The 19374-nt window shown below is 40.5% G+C and overlaps 1 protein-coding gene across 1 annotated transcript in view; it reads left to right on the forward strand.

Annotated features, from left to right (window-relative positions):
* EYS (eyes shut homolog) overlaps nucleotides 1-19374 on the forward strand; it is a gene marked incomplete at both ends in the record, with an annotated part of 1444019 nt that overhangs the window by 1417140 nt on the left and 7505 nt on the right. The window contains 2 exon segments of the mRNA XM_080665107.1: nucleotides 17604-17674; nucleotides 18554-18715. Coding sequence (XP_080521233.1) covers nucleotides 17604-17674; nucleotides 18554-18715 — 233 coding nt within the window.

Consider the following 19374-nt stretch of genomic DNA (forward strand, 5'->3'; position numbering starts at 1 on the left):
AGGAGGTTTTTCTCAAACTAGTTACTCAGGGACTCAGGTGGATGGGGACTTTTTGTGGAGTTTGTTTGTTTGACAGTCACTGAACCTAGGAAAGATAATGCAAAGCATACCCTGGTTCTAGACCCTCAAAAGGGACAGGAAAGTGAAATCCTATCATGTGCTGAAAAGGAGAGAAAACCTGAAATGTTAGGTGAGCAGCCTTCATGATTTCCACACCTCATATCCCAATAACAAAGACCAGGAGAATTTCACACAAAAATATTGTACAATGGAAATAGCTGAGAGGTCTTTTTAATCCTTTAAGTTGCCTTTTAAACTTTTAACATGGATGGCAAAAATAAATAAATTAATTAATTAATTAATTAAATCTGTCCTGGCTGGTGTACCTCAGTTGTACCAAAGGTTGCTGGTTCAATTCCTGGTCAGGGCACATGCCTGGATTTCTGGCTCGATCCTGGTAGAGGGCATGCTGTGGGAAGCTGATCAACGTTTCACTCTCACATCGATGTTTCTCTCTCTCCCTGACCCTTCCTCTCTCTCTAAAAAAAAATCAATAAAAACACTTTCTAAAATACAATAAGTAAAGACCTAGCTGGTTTGGCTCAGTGGATAGAGCATCGGCCTGTGAACTTTCAGGGTCCCGGATTCGATTCCGGTCAAGGGCACATATACAGTATCATGTCTTCTGCGAATAATGAGGGTTTTACTTCCTCCTTTCCAATTTGGATGCCTTTTATTTCTTCTTGATGATCACTGTAGCTAGGACTTCCAGTACTATGTTGAATAAGAGTGGTGAAAGCAGACATCACTGTCTTGTTCCTATTCTTAGGGGAAATGCTTTTAGTTTTTGCCCATTGAGTATGATATTGGCTGTAGGTTTGTCATATATGGCCTTTATCATGTTGAGATATGCTCCCTCTATTCCCACTTTGCTGAGAGATTTCATAAAAAACTAGAGGCCCAGTGCACGGGTTCATGCATGAGTGGGGTCCCTCAGTCTGGCCTGCGTCCTCTCACAATCCAGGACCCCTCAGGGAATGAGGCAATGCCAAGGTAGCAGGTGGCCAGGGAGGAGCCCCAGCTGGGGCCGGGCACAGCTCCACTGCTGCTCATCCCAGCCTGCTGCGCGTGCAGCTGCCACCACCACTTGGTATCCACAATCCTATCATGTGCTGAAAAGGAGAGAAAAGGCCGTGAGCCTGGCTTCTGGCTGACCGGCACTCCCGCTATGGGAGGTCACTGACCACCAGGAGGCAGCTCCTGCATTGAGCATCTGCACCCTGGTGGTCAGTGCGCATCATAGAGACTGGTCGTTCTGGTCATTCAGTCGTAAGGGTTGTTTAGGCTTTTATATACTAACTAGAGGCCCGGTGCACAAAATTCATGCACAGGGAAGAGTGTCCCTCAGCCCAGCCTGCACCCTCTCCAATCTGGGACCCCTCGAGGGATGCCCGACTGCCCGTTTAGGCCCCAGGATCAGGCCTAAATGGGCAGTCAGACATCCCTCTGTCAATCCAGGACTGCTGGCTCCCAACCACTCACCTGCCTGCCTGCCTGCCTGATTGCCCCCTAACCACTCCCCCTGCCAGCCTGATCAACACCTAACTGCTCCCCTGCCGGCCCAATTGCCCCTAACTGCCCTCCCCTGCCAGCCTGGTCATCCCTAACTGCCTCTCCTGCTGGCCTGGTCGCCCCCAACTGCCCTCCTCTGCCAGCCCGGTCACCCCTAACTGCCCTCCCCTACAGGCCTGATCACCCACAACTGCCCTCCCCTGCCGGCCATCTTGTGGTGGCCATCTTGTGTCCACATGAGGGTGGCCATCTTTGACCACATGGGGACGGCCATCTTGTGTGTTGGAGTGATGGTCAATTTGCATATTACCTCTTTATTATATAGGATATATAGATGGGTGTTGGATTTTGTTAAATGGTTTTTCTACGTCTATTGATAATGATCATGTGATTTTTGTCTTTCAATTTGTTTATGTGATGTATCACGTTTATTGATTTGCAAATATTGTACCAGCATTGATGTTTCTATCTCTCTCCCTCTCCCTTCCTCTCTGAAATCAATAAAAATATTTTTTTAAAAATAATAAAATTGCCCTAACCGGTTTGGCTCAGTGAATGGAGCGTCAGCCTGCGGACTGAAGGGTCCCACGTTCCATTCCAGTTAAGGGCATTTACCTTGATTGCGGGCACATCCCCAGTAGGTGGTGTGCAGGAGGCAGCTGATTGATGTTTCTCTCTCATTGATGTTTCTAACTCTCTCTCCCTCACCCTTCCTCTCTGTAAAAAATCAATAAAATATATTTTTTTAAAAAATAAATAAGTAAAATCAGACACTGTAAAACCTAAAATGTTTAATGATCTCTTCCTGGGGACTATGTCTTTTGAATTTTCTGAGCCTCAACTATAAGATCCTTCACATAAGCCTTAGTGGATCATGACCATTACATAGAGTCACTCAGGCAGGATCTGAATCCCAACCACACAGAGCATTTAAAGAGACTCTGGACAAAGTAAACTGGAATAGGGGTACACAGGCCCTGGGACCACTAAAAAATTACAGTCAACAGTAGATTCCCATTCAAGTGCAGTCCCAAATTTTGACATTTCAGCAATAGGAATTTTAGTAAGATCAAAGTGACCATATTCTGCAAACTTGAAGTTGACTAAAGATACTGCTTAGGTGCATCATCAGCCTTGTTAGGAACTGCAGGTCAGAAGTGCCCTGGAGTGGAAGGACACAGAAAGGTCCAAAGGACTGTCTGTTGTGACAGATGACATTAGACAGCTGAGAGAGACGACAAACAGCAGCAGACAAGAAAGACCCTTCTGGTCTTATCACTGATCCTCAGTGTCATTTTGGAAAAGCTAAAAACAGCAAAGCAGCAAGGTGAAGGGGGAGAGCAAGCATTAGCACAAATAAAAAAAAAAACAAAAAAAAAAAAACACCCCTCTCCCCCTGATTTCATTTTCCAAGCTCAAGTGAGATCTGAGCTATGGAGAAAGAATTGAATTGATTCAAATTGAATGAGATTTCTTAATACCTGAATGATAACATTTCATGTGACCTGAAAATGATCAAAAAGCTACGGAATTTGCCCAGGATATCACCAGGAATGAGAATAAAAGATCCCAAAGAGCATGTCTAAAGGGCAATCAAAGGGGGAAAAGTCAAGCTACTTTCTGAGTGCCTCCTATCAAGTCCAGCCCTTTCAATAAATCATTTCCAAGTCCTCACATCTTTCCTCGATCTTTGATAATAAGCCAACCTGTGCTCTTCCTGAAGCCTAAAAATGTCTTCCTCTGATGTCCCATATCACCTACTCTGAAGTGTTTTGAAGAAATCTACAGGGGTGGGGGGAATTAGGCTTACAGTTGTTCATATAGAAAATAATACAATAATTAATAATAATACAAGAATAAACTTTGTGTTTTGCATACTTATAACTGTAAACCCACTTTTGCCCATCTCTATATTTATTCAAAATATTATTGTTTTAGAAATCTATGGATTCTTTTAGTCAGGTGGCGGACCATTGCAACCCAAGTGTTTACACCTCACGAATCAGCCCATTCTGCTTTCTTTTCTTTTTTTCTTTTAAATATGTTTCTATTGATTTTAGAGAGAGAGGAAGGGAAAGGAATAGAGAGATAGAAACATTGATGAGAAAGACACATTGATTGGCTACCTCCCGCACGCCTTCCCCCACCCCCTCGGCCACGGATGGAGCCCGCAACCTGGGCGTGTGCCCTGACCTGGAATTGAGTCTGGAAACCGCTTGGTTCGTAGGTCAGTGCTCAACCACTGAACCACACCAGCCAGGCCCATTCTGCTTTTTCCTCAGATTGCATTTCCTCAGTCAATGCCATGTTGTGAAACAGTGGTAAATATAAGTAATTCCTCTAGGAGTCCTTTTTATAACAAATAAGGTCATGAAAGTGAGGTCATGAGTGAAACTTATGTGATTTGGAAGTCACGGGAATCATTAGCTATTATTCCTCTGAGAATTATCCCTTCTGAAACTGCCTCTCATGCTGACCAGCCCTGAGGCTATTGGCCAGAACCCAGTAAATGAGTTGTCCAAGAAAAGGGGTGTTGGTGTTTTTTCTTAATTAACCTATATTGATTAGCAAAGTCTCCTAAAGATGATTCACTGTCAGAATGACGGTGAGTCACTGGAAAACCTGGACTTTTCCCAAATTCTGCCTCAGAGTGAAGAACAGTGGAAATATTCTACAGTTAATTTAGGAACGATAAAGATGACTTACTGAGCCAGAGTTCTTTCAAAGCCCTCTGTGTAGCTTCTACCTGTCTCCACAGGCAGACCCACTCACATCTAAAAGGCCTCAAAACTTTCAGTATTCTGCTTAAGCTGTAACAATTTAATGTACAAAATCATCATAATTCAGCAATAAAAGGTATCGAATATCTATGCATTGAAACAATAGGCAAAATGTGCTAACATCAAACTTCCATGAAAATACATTATTGAGTGAAAAAAGTATCTTGTGGCCCAGCCAGTGTTGCTCAGTGGTTGAGCATCTCGACCCATGCACCGAGAAGTCACGGGTTCAGTTCCAGTTAGTCACATGCCTGGATTTTGGCTTGATCCCCAGGAGGGGGCATGCAGAAGGCAGCTGATCGATGATGATGTTTCTATTTCATGTTGATGCTAATGTTTCTGTCTCTCTCACTCTCCTTTCCATTCTCTCTAAAATCAATAAAAACGTATTTTTCAGGTATATTATGCATAGTTTATCTATAACATGGTTTCATTTGTGTGAGCAAATCAGATACAACTAGATATGCACACAGTCATTGTATATGCATTGAAAACTAAAGTCTGGCTATCTATTAACAGGAGTTCCTGGGAATTAAGAGAGAAGAAAGCACAATGAAATTTCACCTTTTTATCTTACACTCTTCTGTACTGTGTCAGTGTCTTATAATGAATATATATTACTTTAGTAATTCCTACAAGAACAATTTCAAAAGGACGCCCACTTTTTAAACCTGTATTCTTTTTTTTAATTAAATTTTATTGGGGTGACATTAGTCAACATGAACATATAGGTTTCATGTGTGGATTACTAAGTTATAGGACCATGTGCCCACCACCCAAAGTCAAGTCTTCTCCTGTCACCTCATATTAGGACCCCTTCCTCCTCTCCTACCCACCTCCTTCTGGCAACCACCACACTGCTGTCTGTGTTCATAAGTTTCAGTTTTATATCCCACATATGAGTGAAATCATATAGTTCTTAGCTTATTCGGTCTGACTTATTTCACTTCACATAATGTTCTCAAGGCCCATCCATGTTGTAAATGATGCTATTTCACCCTTTCTTATGGCCGTGTAGTACTCCAGTGTGTATACATACCACATCTTCTTTATCCAGTCCTCTATTGCAGGGCACTTTGGCTGTTTCCAAGTCTTGGCCACCGTGAATAATGCTGCAATGAACATAGGGGTGCATATATCTTTGCGTATAAATGATTTGGAGTTCTTCGGGTATATACCCAGGAGTGGGAGTGCTGGGTCATGTGGTAGCTTTATTTTTAATTTTTTGAGGAACCGCTAGACTGCTTTCCATAGTGATTGTACCAGTCTACATTCGTACCAGCAGTGCATTGAGGGTTCCCTTTTTGCCACAACCTCTCCAACACTTGTTGCTTGTCTTGTTGATAATGGTCACTCTAACTGGTGTAAGGTGGTATCTCATTGTAGTTTTAATTTGCATTTCCCTAATTGCTAGAGAGGTTGAACATCTTTTCATATATCTATTAGCTGTTTATATGTCTTCTTGGGAGAGGTGTATTTTCAGGTTCTCTGCCCACTTTTTGATTGGATTGTTTATTTGTTTGGTGTTGAGTTTTATCAATTCTTTATATATTTTGGAAATTAAATCTTTGCCAGAGCTACTGTTTGCAAACATCATCTCCCATCTGGTTGGCTGCCTGTTTGTTTCGTTGTCCATTGCTTTTGCTGTGCAGAAGCTCTTCAGTTTGACACAGTCCCATTCATTTATTTTTGCCTTTACCTCCCTTGCCTTTGGGGTCAAGTCCATAAAATGTTCTCTACCACCCAGGTCCATAAGTTTGGTACTTACATTTTTTTTATGTGACTTATAGTTTCAGGTCTTAGGTTTAAGTCTTTGATCCATTTTGAATTAATATATGAACATGGAAACAAACTGCAATCCAGTTTCATTAATTTGCATATGGCTTTCCAGTTTCCCAGCACAGTTTATTGAAGAGACTGTCTTTACTCCAATATTCATTTCTGGGTCCTTTGTTGAAAATTATCTGTCCATATACATGTGGTCACTTTCACCACTCTTGTTTGACATAGTACTGGAAGTGCTAGCCACAGCAATCAGACATGAAGAAATAGAAGGCATTCAAATTGGAAAAGAAGAAGTAAAATTGTCCTTATTTTCAGATGACATGATACTGTACCTAGAAAACCCTAAAGACTCCATTAAAAAACTATTAGACTTAGTAAGTAAATTTGGCAATGTAGCAGGATACAAAATTAACACCCAGAAATCTATGGCTTTTTTATACACCAATAATGAACTCACAGAAAGAGAAACTAAAAAAAAAAAAAAAAAAAAAAAAAAAAAAAAAAAAAATCCCATTTACCATTACAACACAAAAATTAAGGTACCTAGGAATAAATTTAACCAAGGAGGTAGAGGACCTGTACTCAGAAAATTACAGGATGCTGAAGAAAGAGATAGAGGAAGACATAAACAAATGGAAGAACATACTGTGTTCATGGATTGGTAGAATCAACATCATTAAAATATCCATATTACCCAAAGCAATCTATAGATTCAATGTAATGCCCATTAAAATACCAATGGCATACTTCAAAGATCTAGAACAAACTCCCCAAAAATTCATCTGGAATAAAAAAAGACCCTGAATAGCTGCAGCAATCTTAAGAAAGAAGAACAAAGTTGGAGGGATCACAATACCAGAGATTAACCTATATTACAAAGCCACTGTTCTCAGAACTGCCTAGTACTGGCACAAGAACAGCCATATAGATCAATGAAACAGAACAGAGAACCCAGAAATCGACCCAAACCACTATGCCCAATTAATATTCGACAAAGGAGGCAAGAGCATACAATGGAGTCAAGACAGTCTCTTCAATAAATGGTGTTGGGAAAATTGGACAGATACATGAAAAAAAATGAAACTAGACCAGCAACTTACACCATACACAAAAATAAACTCAAAATGATAAAGGACTTAAATGTAAGGCAGGAAACCATAAAAATCTTAGAAGAAGCCATTAGCAGCAAAATATCAGACATTTGTCGTAGCAATGTTTTTACCAATACAGCTCCTAGGGCAATGGAAACTAAGGAGAAAATAAACAAATGGGACTACATCAAAATAAAAAGCTTCTGCACAGCAAAAGAAACCATTAACAAAACAATAAGAGCCCACTGCATGGGAGAACATATTTGCCAATATTATCTCCGATAAGGGTTTAATCTCCAAAATTTATAGGGAACTCATACAACTTAACAAATGGAAGATAAACAATCCAATCAAAAAATGGGCAAAGGACCTAAATAGACACCTTTCGAAAGAGGACATACAGACTGAGAGATGCAAATCAAAACAACAATGAGGTGCCATCTCACACCTGTCAGAATGGCTATTATCAACAAATCAACAAATGACAAGTGCTGGCGAGGATGCAGAGAAAAAGGAACCCTCGTGCACTGCTGGTGGGAATGCAGACTGGTGCAGCCACTGTGGAGAACAGTATGGAGTTTCCTCAAAAAGTTAAAAATGGAACTCCCATTTGACCCAGGATATATATCCCAAGAAATAGAAACACCAGTCAGAAAGGATATATACACCCCTATGTTCATAGCAGCACAATTCACCATAGCTAAGATTTGGCAACAGCCTAAGTGCCCATCAGCAGATGAGTGGATTAGAAAACTGTGGTACATCTACACAATGGAATACTATGCCACTATAAAAAAGAAGGAATTCTTACCATTTGCAACAGCATGTATGGAACTGGAGAGCATTCTGCTAAGCCAATGGTCGGCAAACTGCAGCTCGTGAGCCACATGCGGCTCGCGAGCCGCGGTTTGCCGCTCTGTTGACTAATGAGTTTGCCAACCACTGGGATAGGGGCTTAATCACAAGGAACAACAACAGCCTGTAATTACTGGAATCGAGAGACTAGGTCAGTGGTTGGCAAACTCATTAGTCAACAGAGAGGCAAACCGCAGCTCGCAAGCTGCGTGTGGCTTGCGAGCCGCAGTTTGGCAACCACTGTGCTAAGCGAAATAAGCCAGTCGGAGAAAGATAAATATCACATGATATTACTCATATGTGAGATATAATGATCAACATAATTTGATGAACAAGAATGGATCCAGAGACAATGGCAAGGGAGGGGTGGTTAGAGAGCAACCAAAGGACTTGTACACATGCATATTAGCATACCCAATGGACGCAGACCCTGGGGCGGTGGGGGCTGGCCTGGGGTGGGAATTGCTGGCGGGGTGGGGTGGGGGTTCAATTGGGGAAAAAGGAGACTTAATGTAAAACTTTAAACAATAAAAAAAAAAAAAAAAAACAGAACCATAGTCATAGAAGCATTGATTAGACTGTCCAACCTATGAGGGAAGGCGGGGCGGCGGGGGGGCAGTGAGGGGCTAAGAGATCAACCAAAGGACTTGTATGCATGCATATGAGCATAACCAATGGACACAGATGGGGGTGGGGGTGAGGGCGAGGGCATGTGCTGGGGGTTGGGGGTGGCCAGGGAGAGGTCAATGGGGGAAAAAGGAGACTTATGTAATACATTAAACAATAAAGAACTTAAACTTTTTTAAAATGACATTGGGATTTTATGGGGCTTGCATTAAATCTGTATATTGCTTTGGGTAAAATGGCTCTTTTAACTATGTTGATTCTTCCAATCCATGAACACAGGATATTTTTCCATTTCATTGTGTCTTTTTCAATCTCTTTTAATAATGTTTTGTAATTTTCAGTATATAGGTCTTCCACATTCTTTGTTAAGTTTATTACTAGGTATTTTATACTTTCGGTTGCAATTGCAAAAGGAATTGTTTACTCCATTTCTTTTTCTGAAGTTTTGTTGTTGGTAAACAGGAAGGCAATGGATTTTTGCACATTGATTTTATATCCTGCAACTTGACTGTATTTGTTTATTGTTTCCAGTTTTGTTTTGGTTTCTTTTTTGTTTTGTTTTTTGATAGAGTCTTTAGGGTTTTCTATGTATAGCATCATGTTGTCTGCAAAAAGTGACAGTTTGACTTCTCCCTTCCCTATTTGGATGCCTTTTTTTTTCTTTCTATTGCCTTATTGTTCTGGCTAGAACTTCCAGTACTAGGTTGAATAAGAGTGGTGAGAGTGAACATCCTTGTCTTGTTCCTGATCTTAGGGGAAAAGCTTTCCGTTTTCACCATTGAGTATGATATTGGCTGAGGGTTTATCATATACTAGAGGCCCAGTGCACGAAATTCGTGCATCGGGGGTGGGGGGATGTGTGTCCCTCAGCCCAGCCTGTACCCTCTCCAATCTGGGACCCCTCGAGGGATGCCCAACTTCCCGTGGGATCGGGCCTAAATGGGCAGTCGGACATCCCTCTCACAATCCAGGACTGCTGGCTCCCAACCACTCGCCTGCCTGCCTGCCTGATTGCCCCTAACTGCTTCTGCCTGCCAGTCTGATCACCCCCTAACCCAGCCTTGGGCAAACTACGGCCCACGAGCCGGATCCAGCTGTTCTATCCAGTTCTCTTGCTCTCCCCTCCGCTCCTTTACTTTGAATTTATATTAGTTTACACAAACACTCCATCCATACTTTTGTTCCGGCCCTCCGGTCCAGTTTAAGAACCCATTATGGCCCTCGAGTCAAAAAGTTTGCCCACCCCTGCCCTAACCACTCCCCTGCCAGCCTGATCGACACCTAACTGCTCCCCTGCTGGCCTGATTGCCCCTAACTGCCCTCCCCTGCTGGCCTGGTCTCCTCTAACTGCCCTCCCCTGCAGGCCTGGTTCCCCAACTGCCCTTCCATGCAGGCCTGGGTCCCCCCACCCAACAGCCCTCCCCTGCTGGCCTGGTCCCCCCCAACTACCCTCCTCTGCAGGCCTGGTCCCCCCACAACTGTCCTCCCCTACAGGTCTGGTTACCCCCATCTGCCCTCTCCTGCAGGCCTGATTGCCCCCAACTGCTCTCCCTTGCAGTCCTGGTTCCTCCCAACTGCCCTCCCCTGCCGGCCATCTTGTGTCCACATGGGGGTGTCCATCTTTGACCACATGGGGGCTGCCATCTTGTGTGTTAGAGTGATGGTCAATTTGCATATTACCCTTTTATTAGATAGGATGGCCTTTATTATGTTGAGATACTTTCCTTCTATTCCTGTTTTATTGAGCATTTTAGTCATAAATGGATGTTGTATCTTATCAAATGTTTTTTCTGCATCTATTGACAAGATCATATGATTTTTATCCTTTCTTTTGTTAATGTGGTGTATTACATTGATTCATTTGCAATTGTTGAACCATCCTTGTGCCCCTGGAATGAATCCCACTGGATCACGATGTATTATTTTTCGATGTACCGTTGTATTCAATTAGCTAGTATTTTGGTGAGGATTTTTGCGTCTGTATTTATCAGGGATATTGACCTGTAATTTTCTTTTTTGTGTGTTATCTTTGCCAGGTTTTAGTATCAGGGTTATTATTGGCTTCCTAGAATGTATTAGCAAGTATTGCCTCTTCTTCAATTTTTTGGAAGAGTTTGCAAAGAATAGGTTTTAATTCTTCCTAGAACGTTTGGTAGAATCCACTGGTAAAGCCATCTGGTCCTGGACTTTTGTTTTTTGGGAGATTTTTGATGGTTGTTTCAATTTCCTCACTGCTGATGGATCTATTTAGATTTTCCAGTTCTTCGTGATTTAGTCTAGGAAGGTTATATATTTCTAGGAACTTATCCATTTCTTCTAGGCTATTGAATTTGGTGGCATAAAAGCTTTCATAATATTCTAGTATGATCCTTTGTATATCTCTGATGTCTGTGGTGATTTCTCCTCTCTCGTTTCTGATTTTGTTTATATGGTTCTTTTCCCTTTTTTCCTGAGTGAGTCTAGCCAGGTGTTTGTCAATTTTATTAATCTTTTCAAAGAACCAGCTCTTTGTGTTATTGATTTTTTGTATATTCTTTTTGTTCTCTATTTCATTTAATTCTGCTCTAATTTTTATTATTTCCTTTCTTCTGATAATTTTGGGTTGCTTTTGTTCTTCTTTCTCTAGTCTTTTAAGGTGGATGTTAGGTTGTTTACTTGGAATTTCTCTTGTTTCTTGAGATAGGCCTGTAATGATATAAACTTCCCTCCTTTTATAGCTTTCACTGCATCCTAGAGGTTTTGATATGTTGTGTTATCATTCTTGTTTGTCTCTAATATCTTTTGATCTCACCTTTTATTTCTTCTTTGACCCAGTCATTTTTCAGTAATATGTTGTTTAATCTCCACATATTTGTAGGAGTTTTAGTTTTTTTTTACCTCCTTTTTGCAGTTGATTTCTAATTTTAAGGCATCGTGGTCAGAAAATATGCTTGGAATGATTTCAATCTTTTTGAATTTGTTGATGACTGTTCTGTGACCCAACATATGGTCTGTCCTTGATACTGTTCCATATACCCTGGAGAATGTATAATCTGATGTTCTGGGATAAAGTGTTCTGTAAATGTCAATTATATCCATTTGGTCTTGAGTTTCATTTAAGGCCAATATTTCTTTATTGATTTTTTTTGTTTGGTTGATCTGTCTAGAGCTGTCAATGGAGTATTAAGGTCTCCAACTATACCAGGTGTACCAGTTAATAATGTGGATTTTGTAATCAAAGAAAACACAACCATTTCAAGAGAAACATCAAAAGTGCTTTATTCAAAGTAATGTCCATCGCTAGCTACACATTCCCCCCATCTTTCAGGTAATTTGTGGATACCGTCCCAATAGAACTTTTCTTGTTTTGAGGCAAACCATTCAGAGACCCAATTTTCCACTTCTTCGTACATTTTGAAGTGCTGCTCAGAAAGTGCGTGTGCCATTGATCAGAACAAGTGGTAATCTGAAGGAGCAAGGTCTGGTGAATACAGCGGGTGGGTTAATACTTCCCAGGCAAGATCTTTTAACATGTCTTTAACTGGTTTTGAAGTGTGTGATAGTGCGTCATCATGAAGCAAAATTACTTTGCCGTGTCTTCTGGCCCATTCTGGTCATTTCACCATCAAAGTGTGATTCAAATTGATTATTTGTTGTTGGTAGCCATCAGTATTAATGGTTTCACCTGGTTTTAGAAGCTCATAATACACCACACCTTCCTGATCCCACCAAATGCAGAGCATTGTCTTCTTTCAGAAGTGATATGGCCTTGCAGTCGATGTTGATGGTTGACCTGGATCAACCCATGAATTTGTGCATTTGGGATTCTCAAAATAAATCCACTTTTCATCGCCAGTCACAATTCAATGCAAAAAAGACTTTCTTTCATGCCATTGAAGCAACATTTTACTGATGACTTTTCTGTTTTCCATGTGTCTTTCGTCCTTTAAAATCTTTCCCATTGCTTGTAAACAATCGGAAATTGTTTGCTGAGCAACGTTTAATCATTCTGCAAGTTGTTTTTGAGTTTGACATGCATCTTCATCCATAGTGCTTGTAATTGTTGGTCTTCACACTTTTTCAGGTGAGCTGGGTGTTCTTTGTCTTTCACATCGAAATCATCACTTTTAAGACATTTAAACCAGCGTTCACAAGTATCTTGAGATGGAGCATTTTCATCAATAAGCTTCCCGAAGTATACGATAACTTTCAGCAGCACTTTTATTCAAATTAAGTAATGAATTAAAACTTCCCGCAAATGCTCTTTCTTTGGCACGAAATTCGACATTTTTAAGTGTAAAAATATCTATGATGTTAACACCTTCAGAAAATTTGACATATGAAGTTTTGAAGCTTGCTATCAATACAACAAAATAGCATACATATCAAATCGCATATATATCAACATATGTGTAACTCCATCTATTGAAAAAAATCCGCATTACTAACCGGTACACCTGGTAATTGTGTTTTGATCTGTTTGTCCCTTTAGTTCTGTGAGTAGCTTTTTAATATATTTTGGTGCTCCCTGGTTGGGTGCATATATATTAAAAAGTGTTATGTTTTATTGATGTAGTGTTCTTTTTATCATTATAAAGTGTCCATCTTTGTCTCTTGATATCTTTGTTTTCTTGATCTATTTTGTCAGATATAAGTATGGCTACACCTGCTTTTTTGTGGATGTTATTTGCTTGGAGAATCATTTTTCCATCCTTTTACTTTGAATCTAACTTTGTGCTTTTTATTTTTTTATTTTTTAAATATATTTTATTGTTTTTTTACAGAGAGGAAGGGAGAAGGATAGAGAGCTAGAAACATCGATGAGAGAGAAACATCAACCAGCTGCCTCCTGCACATCCCCCACTGGGGATGTGCCCGCAACCAAGGTACATGCCCTTGACCAGAAACGAACCTGGGACCCTTCAGTCCTCAGGCTGACACTCTATCCACTGAGCCAAACCGGTTAGGGCCCATTGGTTCTTTTCTTTATGCTTCTATCTGTTGTTTTTGTTTGGTGGTATTCCATACATATTTCCTCTGTTTCCTCTTTTTTTAAGCTATATGTCTTGTTTGGGGGATTTTTGTGTGTGGTTGCCATTAGTTTTATAAAAAGTGAGGTTGCATATACTAGTATACCATAGTATTTCCCCTTTTGAGTGCATCTGATCTTCATCTTCCTTTGCCTATTAATACCTGTTCCTCTTCCTCTTATCTGTTTTTGTTGTCACAAATTATCCCTATTTATGCTATGAGTTTTTTGGCAATCCTACTGATAGTGTTATGACCTTATGTTCGTTGTTTCAGGTAGAATAACTCCCTTGAGTATTTCCTGCAATGGAAGTTTTCTAGTGATAAAATCCCTCAGCTTCTATATGTCTGGTAATGTTCTTATTTCTCCTTCATACTTAAAGGATAATTTTGCTGGATATAATATGCATGGCTGGTAATTTCTCTCTTTCAGACATTTGAATATTTGGTTCCACTCTCTTCTGGCTTGTAGAGTATCTGCTGATAAGTCCGGTGAAATTTTGATGGGCTTTTCTTTATGGGTTACTTCCTTCTTTTCCTGGGATGCTTTGAGGATTTTTTCTTTGCCACTAATTTTTGATAGCTTAATTACCAAGTGCCTGGGGGAGGGCCTCTTTTAATTGAGGTAACTAGGTGTTCTGTTTGCCTCTTGGATTCGAGGATCTAGTTCTTTCCATAGATTTGGGAAGTTCTCACCCACTACTTGTTTTAATAGACTCTCCATTCATTATCCCAAGAAACTAGAAACACCAATCAGAAAGGATATATGCCCTCCTATGTTCATAGCAGCACAATTTACAATAGCTAAGATTTGGAAACAGCCTAAGTGCCCATCAGCAAATGAATGGATTAAAAAACTGTGGTACATCTACAGAATGGAATACTACACTGTGGTAAAAAAAAAAAAAAAAAAAAAAAAAAAGGAATTCTTACCATTTGCAGCAGCATGGATGGACCTGGAAAGCATTATGCTAAGAGAAATAAGCCAGTCAGAGAAAGATAAATATCACATGATCTCACTCATTTGTGGACTATAATGAACAACATAAACTGATGAACAAAAACAGATCCAGAGACAGAGAAACATCTATCAGACCGTCAAACTTCAGAGGGAAGGTAGGGCAGGGTGGGAGTAAGGGGGAGAGATCAACCTAAGGACTTGTATGCATGCATATAAGCTTAACCAATGGACACAGACACCAGGGGTGGGGGGGTAGGGGCATGAGTTGGGGGGGGGGACAAAGGGGGAATAAGGACACATATATAATACCTTAATCAATAAAGAGAGAGAAAAAATAGATACCAAAAAAATAAGATTCTCCATTCCATACTCTCTCTCTTCCTCCTCCTCTATGCCTTATGATTCTGATGTTATTTATTTATTTATTTTATGGAATCAGAGGTCTCATAGGGCTATTTTGTATTTTTTTCTCAGGTCTCTCTCTTCTTCTCTCTGCATCATTTCTTGATTCCTATCTTCAATATCACTAGTTCTTTCCTCTAACTGGTTGGTTCTGTTTTCTATGCTCATCAGCTCACTCTTAATTTCTTTAATTGCCTGCTTCATTTCCAGGATTTCTGCCTGATTCTTTAAAATTTCAATTTCTTTGGAGAAATACTCATTTTTTTCATTGATTTGTTTTCTGAGTGTGCTGAATTGCCTGTCAGTATTTTCTCACATCTCATTGAGTACTAGAGGCCCAGTGCACAAATTCATGCACATTGAAAGGAAATTAATTAGAAGAAATATTTTTATATCATTATTTGCCCTTTCTCTATAATAGTAGTGTCAACCAAATTCACTATTGACAATGACAGATGGAAACACATGAGTGCGATTGGCGCCAGCGAGAACTTTATATATATAGATAAACTTGCTTAATTAGACCTGCTTTCTGATTTAGCTAAACTTTTTCCAGCCCAGTGAAGCACCCCAACTTGTCTTTCAGGTAATTGTCAGAACACAGCAGTAAATATCAACACGAAGCAGATTATTATTATAGATCACGCAGGAAGAACAAAGGGTAAAATATTTAACTGCAGCAGTGTTTGACTATATTCTGTACAGTAAGAAAACCTGAAGTCATTTTCAAGTTCCACCATTTCTTACTTCTTTTCAGTTGGGTCAAGTTTCTAAACTTTCTAAATCTCCGTTTTCCGGCTAATGTAAAGAAAATAGGATTCCACCGAATCTCCTATCTACCTACTCCAGGACTTCTGTGAGGATCAAATGAGATGAGGCACGGGAAAACGCTTCACAGACATTTGGTTAAAATGTAGTGCAAGTCGTGTTCCTCGGCTAAAGAAACTCCAAGGAGGCTAGTTGGGAGAAAAAGGAAGCTGGGCATTGTTATGTGATGTCATTACCCCATGCCCACAGCCACCGTTTCTGGGCTGGGCTGGGCTGTGGGCTGCATTTTGCACCATGGGGTCTCAGCAGCATTGGCTGTGATTTGGTGGGTTGTTGCTCTAGGGTGGTGATGGGGCCTGTGTCCCACTTGGGGGAAGCCAAGTGTTGCTTTGTCAGTGCCAGGTCCGCAGTGCCGTTTCTTTGTAAATGGCTGGTGTATGTCACGGCAGCTCCTGCGTTGAGTGTCTGCCCCCTGGTGGTCAGTGTGCATCATAGTGACTGGTCAGATGGTCGGAGGGACACTTAGCATATTTGCCTTTTATATATATAGATTTTCAGAACTGCAATCTTGAAATCTCTGTTTTTCAACTCATAATTACATGTGTTCCAGCCTATTTTCGGGGGGGTTTTCATTTTCTTTCTGGTCATCGTTGTTGTGGTGATTGTTCACAGCATTCGCTGTTCCTTGTTTTCCCAACTCTGAGGTCTTTCTTCTGTGTTCCAGCAGATGGCACTGAATTGCAAGATTTTTATCCTCTTTGGCCAAATAGTTATGAGCCTCTGTGGCTTCCATAGGGCTGTACCTCCTCTGTTGCTTGGGGCTGAGGTTTCTTTTTCCCTCACAGTAATGGCGATCCCTGACCTCCACAGGTCCAGCCCAAGCACCCTTCCTGGGGTTCAGTCACAGAGGAAAACTGAATTTCTACTGCAACAGCTCTTGGCCTACAGACGATACACTTCTGGAGCCAACTCCAAGGGCAATGGGAAGCGAGATTTTGGAGTTTAATCAGTGGCAGGGCTCTGTGATTTACTTTCCTTGCCTGAAAGCCCACAGCCAGGCCCACCCGTGTGGAGCAGCTCTGTAGGGCATGTGTCTGCTGACTCGCAGCTCACGCATGCAACTCAGACCCCATTCACAACGGCCCCCACGGTTCAGACACTCTCTCACTGCTTGTGTGCACGACCACACAATGCCGCTACTTCAGTGGCCACTCCCAACAGCTAGCCACTGGCTGGGTTTGCTCTCTGTTCATCCTGTAACTGCTGCTGGCAGTTCCCAGCTACGCTGCAGACACGCTGCTGCACTTGTCACCGTGTTCAGCTTCCCTTCCTTCTCATCTCCCCACTTAGTCCAAGGAGCCCAACTTAGTTGTTCCAGTGTGCAGGTCTCTCAGGCATGCATCCATGTTGAGCAGGGACTTATTTGTTGAATTATAGGTGGTTATTTTGTTGAGATGTTATGGGGAGAGGATAGACGCACCCTTACACCGCCATTCCTCTGACCTCTACCTAAACCTGCATTCTTAAAATAAACTTTAGTTCAGTGTTTATGAACATGGGTCTAAGAAACACTGATGTCAGAGACACCTGTGTGTTTATGAAAAACATGCTTCCTAGGCCCCACCTCAGCTTTAATAAATCAGACCCTCTAGGAGCAAGGTACACGGCTTCCCATTCTTGGCACCACACCATGTGATTCTAATCTCTACCATTCTGAATTGCAGTGAATCAAAATGAATGATGTTGTTGCTTAAGCATCAGCAACTGCCAATATTGCTTTGATAAACACCCATCAGTTGCCTATCAATCTAAAAGTGGAAGTAAAAGTTAGTGTAGGCCTGGTCCAAAGGGAGAAGAGGCCAAGTAAATAAATTAATGGCTCAAAGCATGTGGGGAACCAGAGCACGCTCTAGGAAGCACTGTCTCACTACAAACCGAGGAAGAAAGAAGGAATGTAGGTTCCATAAAGAGGTAAAAACTGCCAGGTGCTCAGAACTTCCCTTCTTCCTTTCATGGTTCCCATCTGGTTGGTTGTACATAGATGCAACAACGAATATCTGATGGACTATAATTAGGTTAATGACTCTACTTCAATTCATATTGAAACGAATCTTCTCATGCTTAACATGAAGCAAAACTCCAGAGTTAGTACTTTCTGAGAAGAAATGGGCCTGAATTATTGTCAAGTAAACTGACATTTATTTTCATTCATGTAGTCACTTCAAATGTATCTTGACTTGATTACACTCTATATTTTGATCAGCGATATAGAAACAGAAGAATAATTCATATAGTGATACCTTTTATGTTCCACTATTTGAACCATCTTTCTGAAAGCATTGTTCATGTAAGACATCCCAAGAAGCTGACATTCTTGAGATAAGAACAAGACATTCTCAGAACCGATGCATCTGCTGCCTGTCTGTCCACAATGCACTCGAAGGCAGAGGATTTGTGTCACACAGTGCCAGCAATAGGAACATAGGTACCAGAAATAACCGAAGGCTTTTCAATAACTGGCCCCATTACCAAACACCTACTGTGAGTGGGATTAGAACAGAGTGACCAAGGTTCAATGTACTAGTACATGCAGCAGGGAGCAACCCTTGGAAGATAAGGTGACAAAATTTTGAGTTTACTGCACTGATGCATTAATGAGCAAGATTGTTTTTCAAAACTGGTTTTTGTCTTGTTTTGTTCTTTAGCTTTATCTATAAGTGATCCATCTTTCAGAAGCCACGAATTATCCTGGATGTCTTTTGCTTCCTTTCATATTCGTAAAAAGACACATATTCAAATGCAGTTCCAGGCTTTTTCTACAGACGGGATCCTATTTTACGTGGCACAACACCTAACAGCACAATCAGGTAAAGTTGGCAGGATCTTTGTTTGCTGGGGGAAAATCCTAATGGATTCCCGATAGTCCATTAAGTAATAAGTGATGAAGTATTTTTATTTAAGTCACCTCACCTATCAATATGTAATCACTTGATACTTTCATATTCTATTGTTACTGTGAGCATCACGTTTATGAATTGACTCCTTAAATATAAATGTTAATAAAATAGCAAGAGCTTTGTTAGAATTAAAGTCAGCAAAATCCAAATATAGTATAATCTCAGCTTTATAATAATCCCATCAAAAAAAGGTTGAAGCCATATTGGATATTCTCTGTCAAAAGGAACAAAATATGCATATGACAGATTTGTTTTTTAAAAAAAGAAGGCATGCTGATAGTTTGCCAATAAATCTGTCCACATTTACAGCTCCAAAAATTTTTCTTTAAGTTGTTCTGTCTCATAAATGGTAAAAATGTAGGATCTACATCCCAAATTAAGTTTATAAAAAATATTAACTATAAAATTTGCATATCTATTGTAAAAGAATATGGAATAACAATAGCTAAGTACTATGCTTCAGTTTTAAAAATTAATATTTGAGTTTTTACTTTGTTCTTAATTTACTTTTTTATATTGTTCTCCAGAACTTAAAAAAGACATTTGCATGCATTTTTACTGCAAAATCT

Source organism: Plecotus auritus, assembly GCF_963455305.1.
Source record: "Plecotus auritus genome assembly, chromosome: 4".
In the NCBI taxonomy this organism is placed as follows: Eukaryota; Metazoa; Chordata; class Mammalia; order Chiroptera; family Vespertilionidae; genus Plecotus; species Plecotus auritus.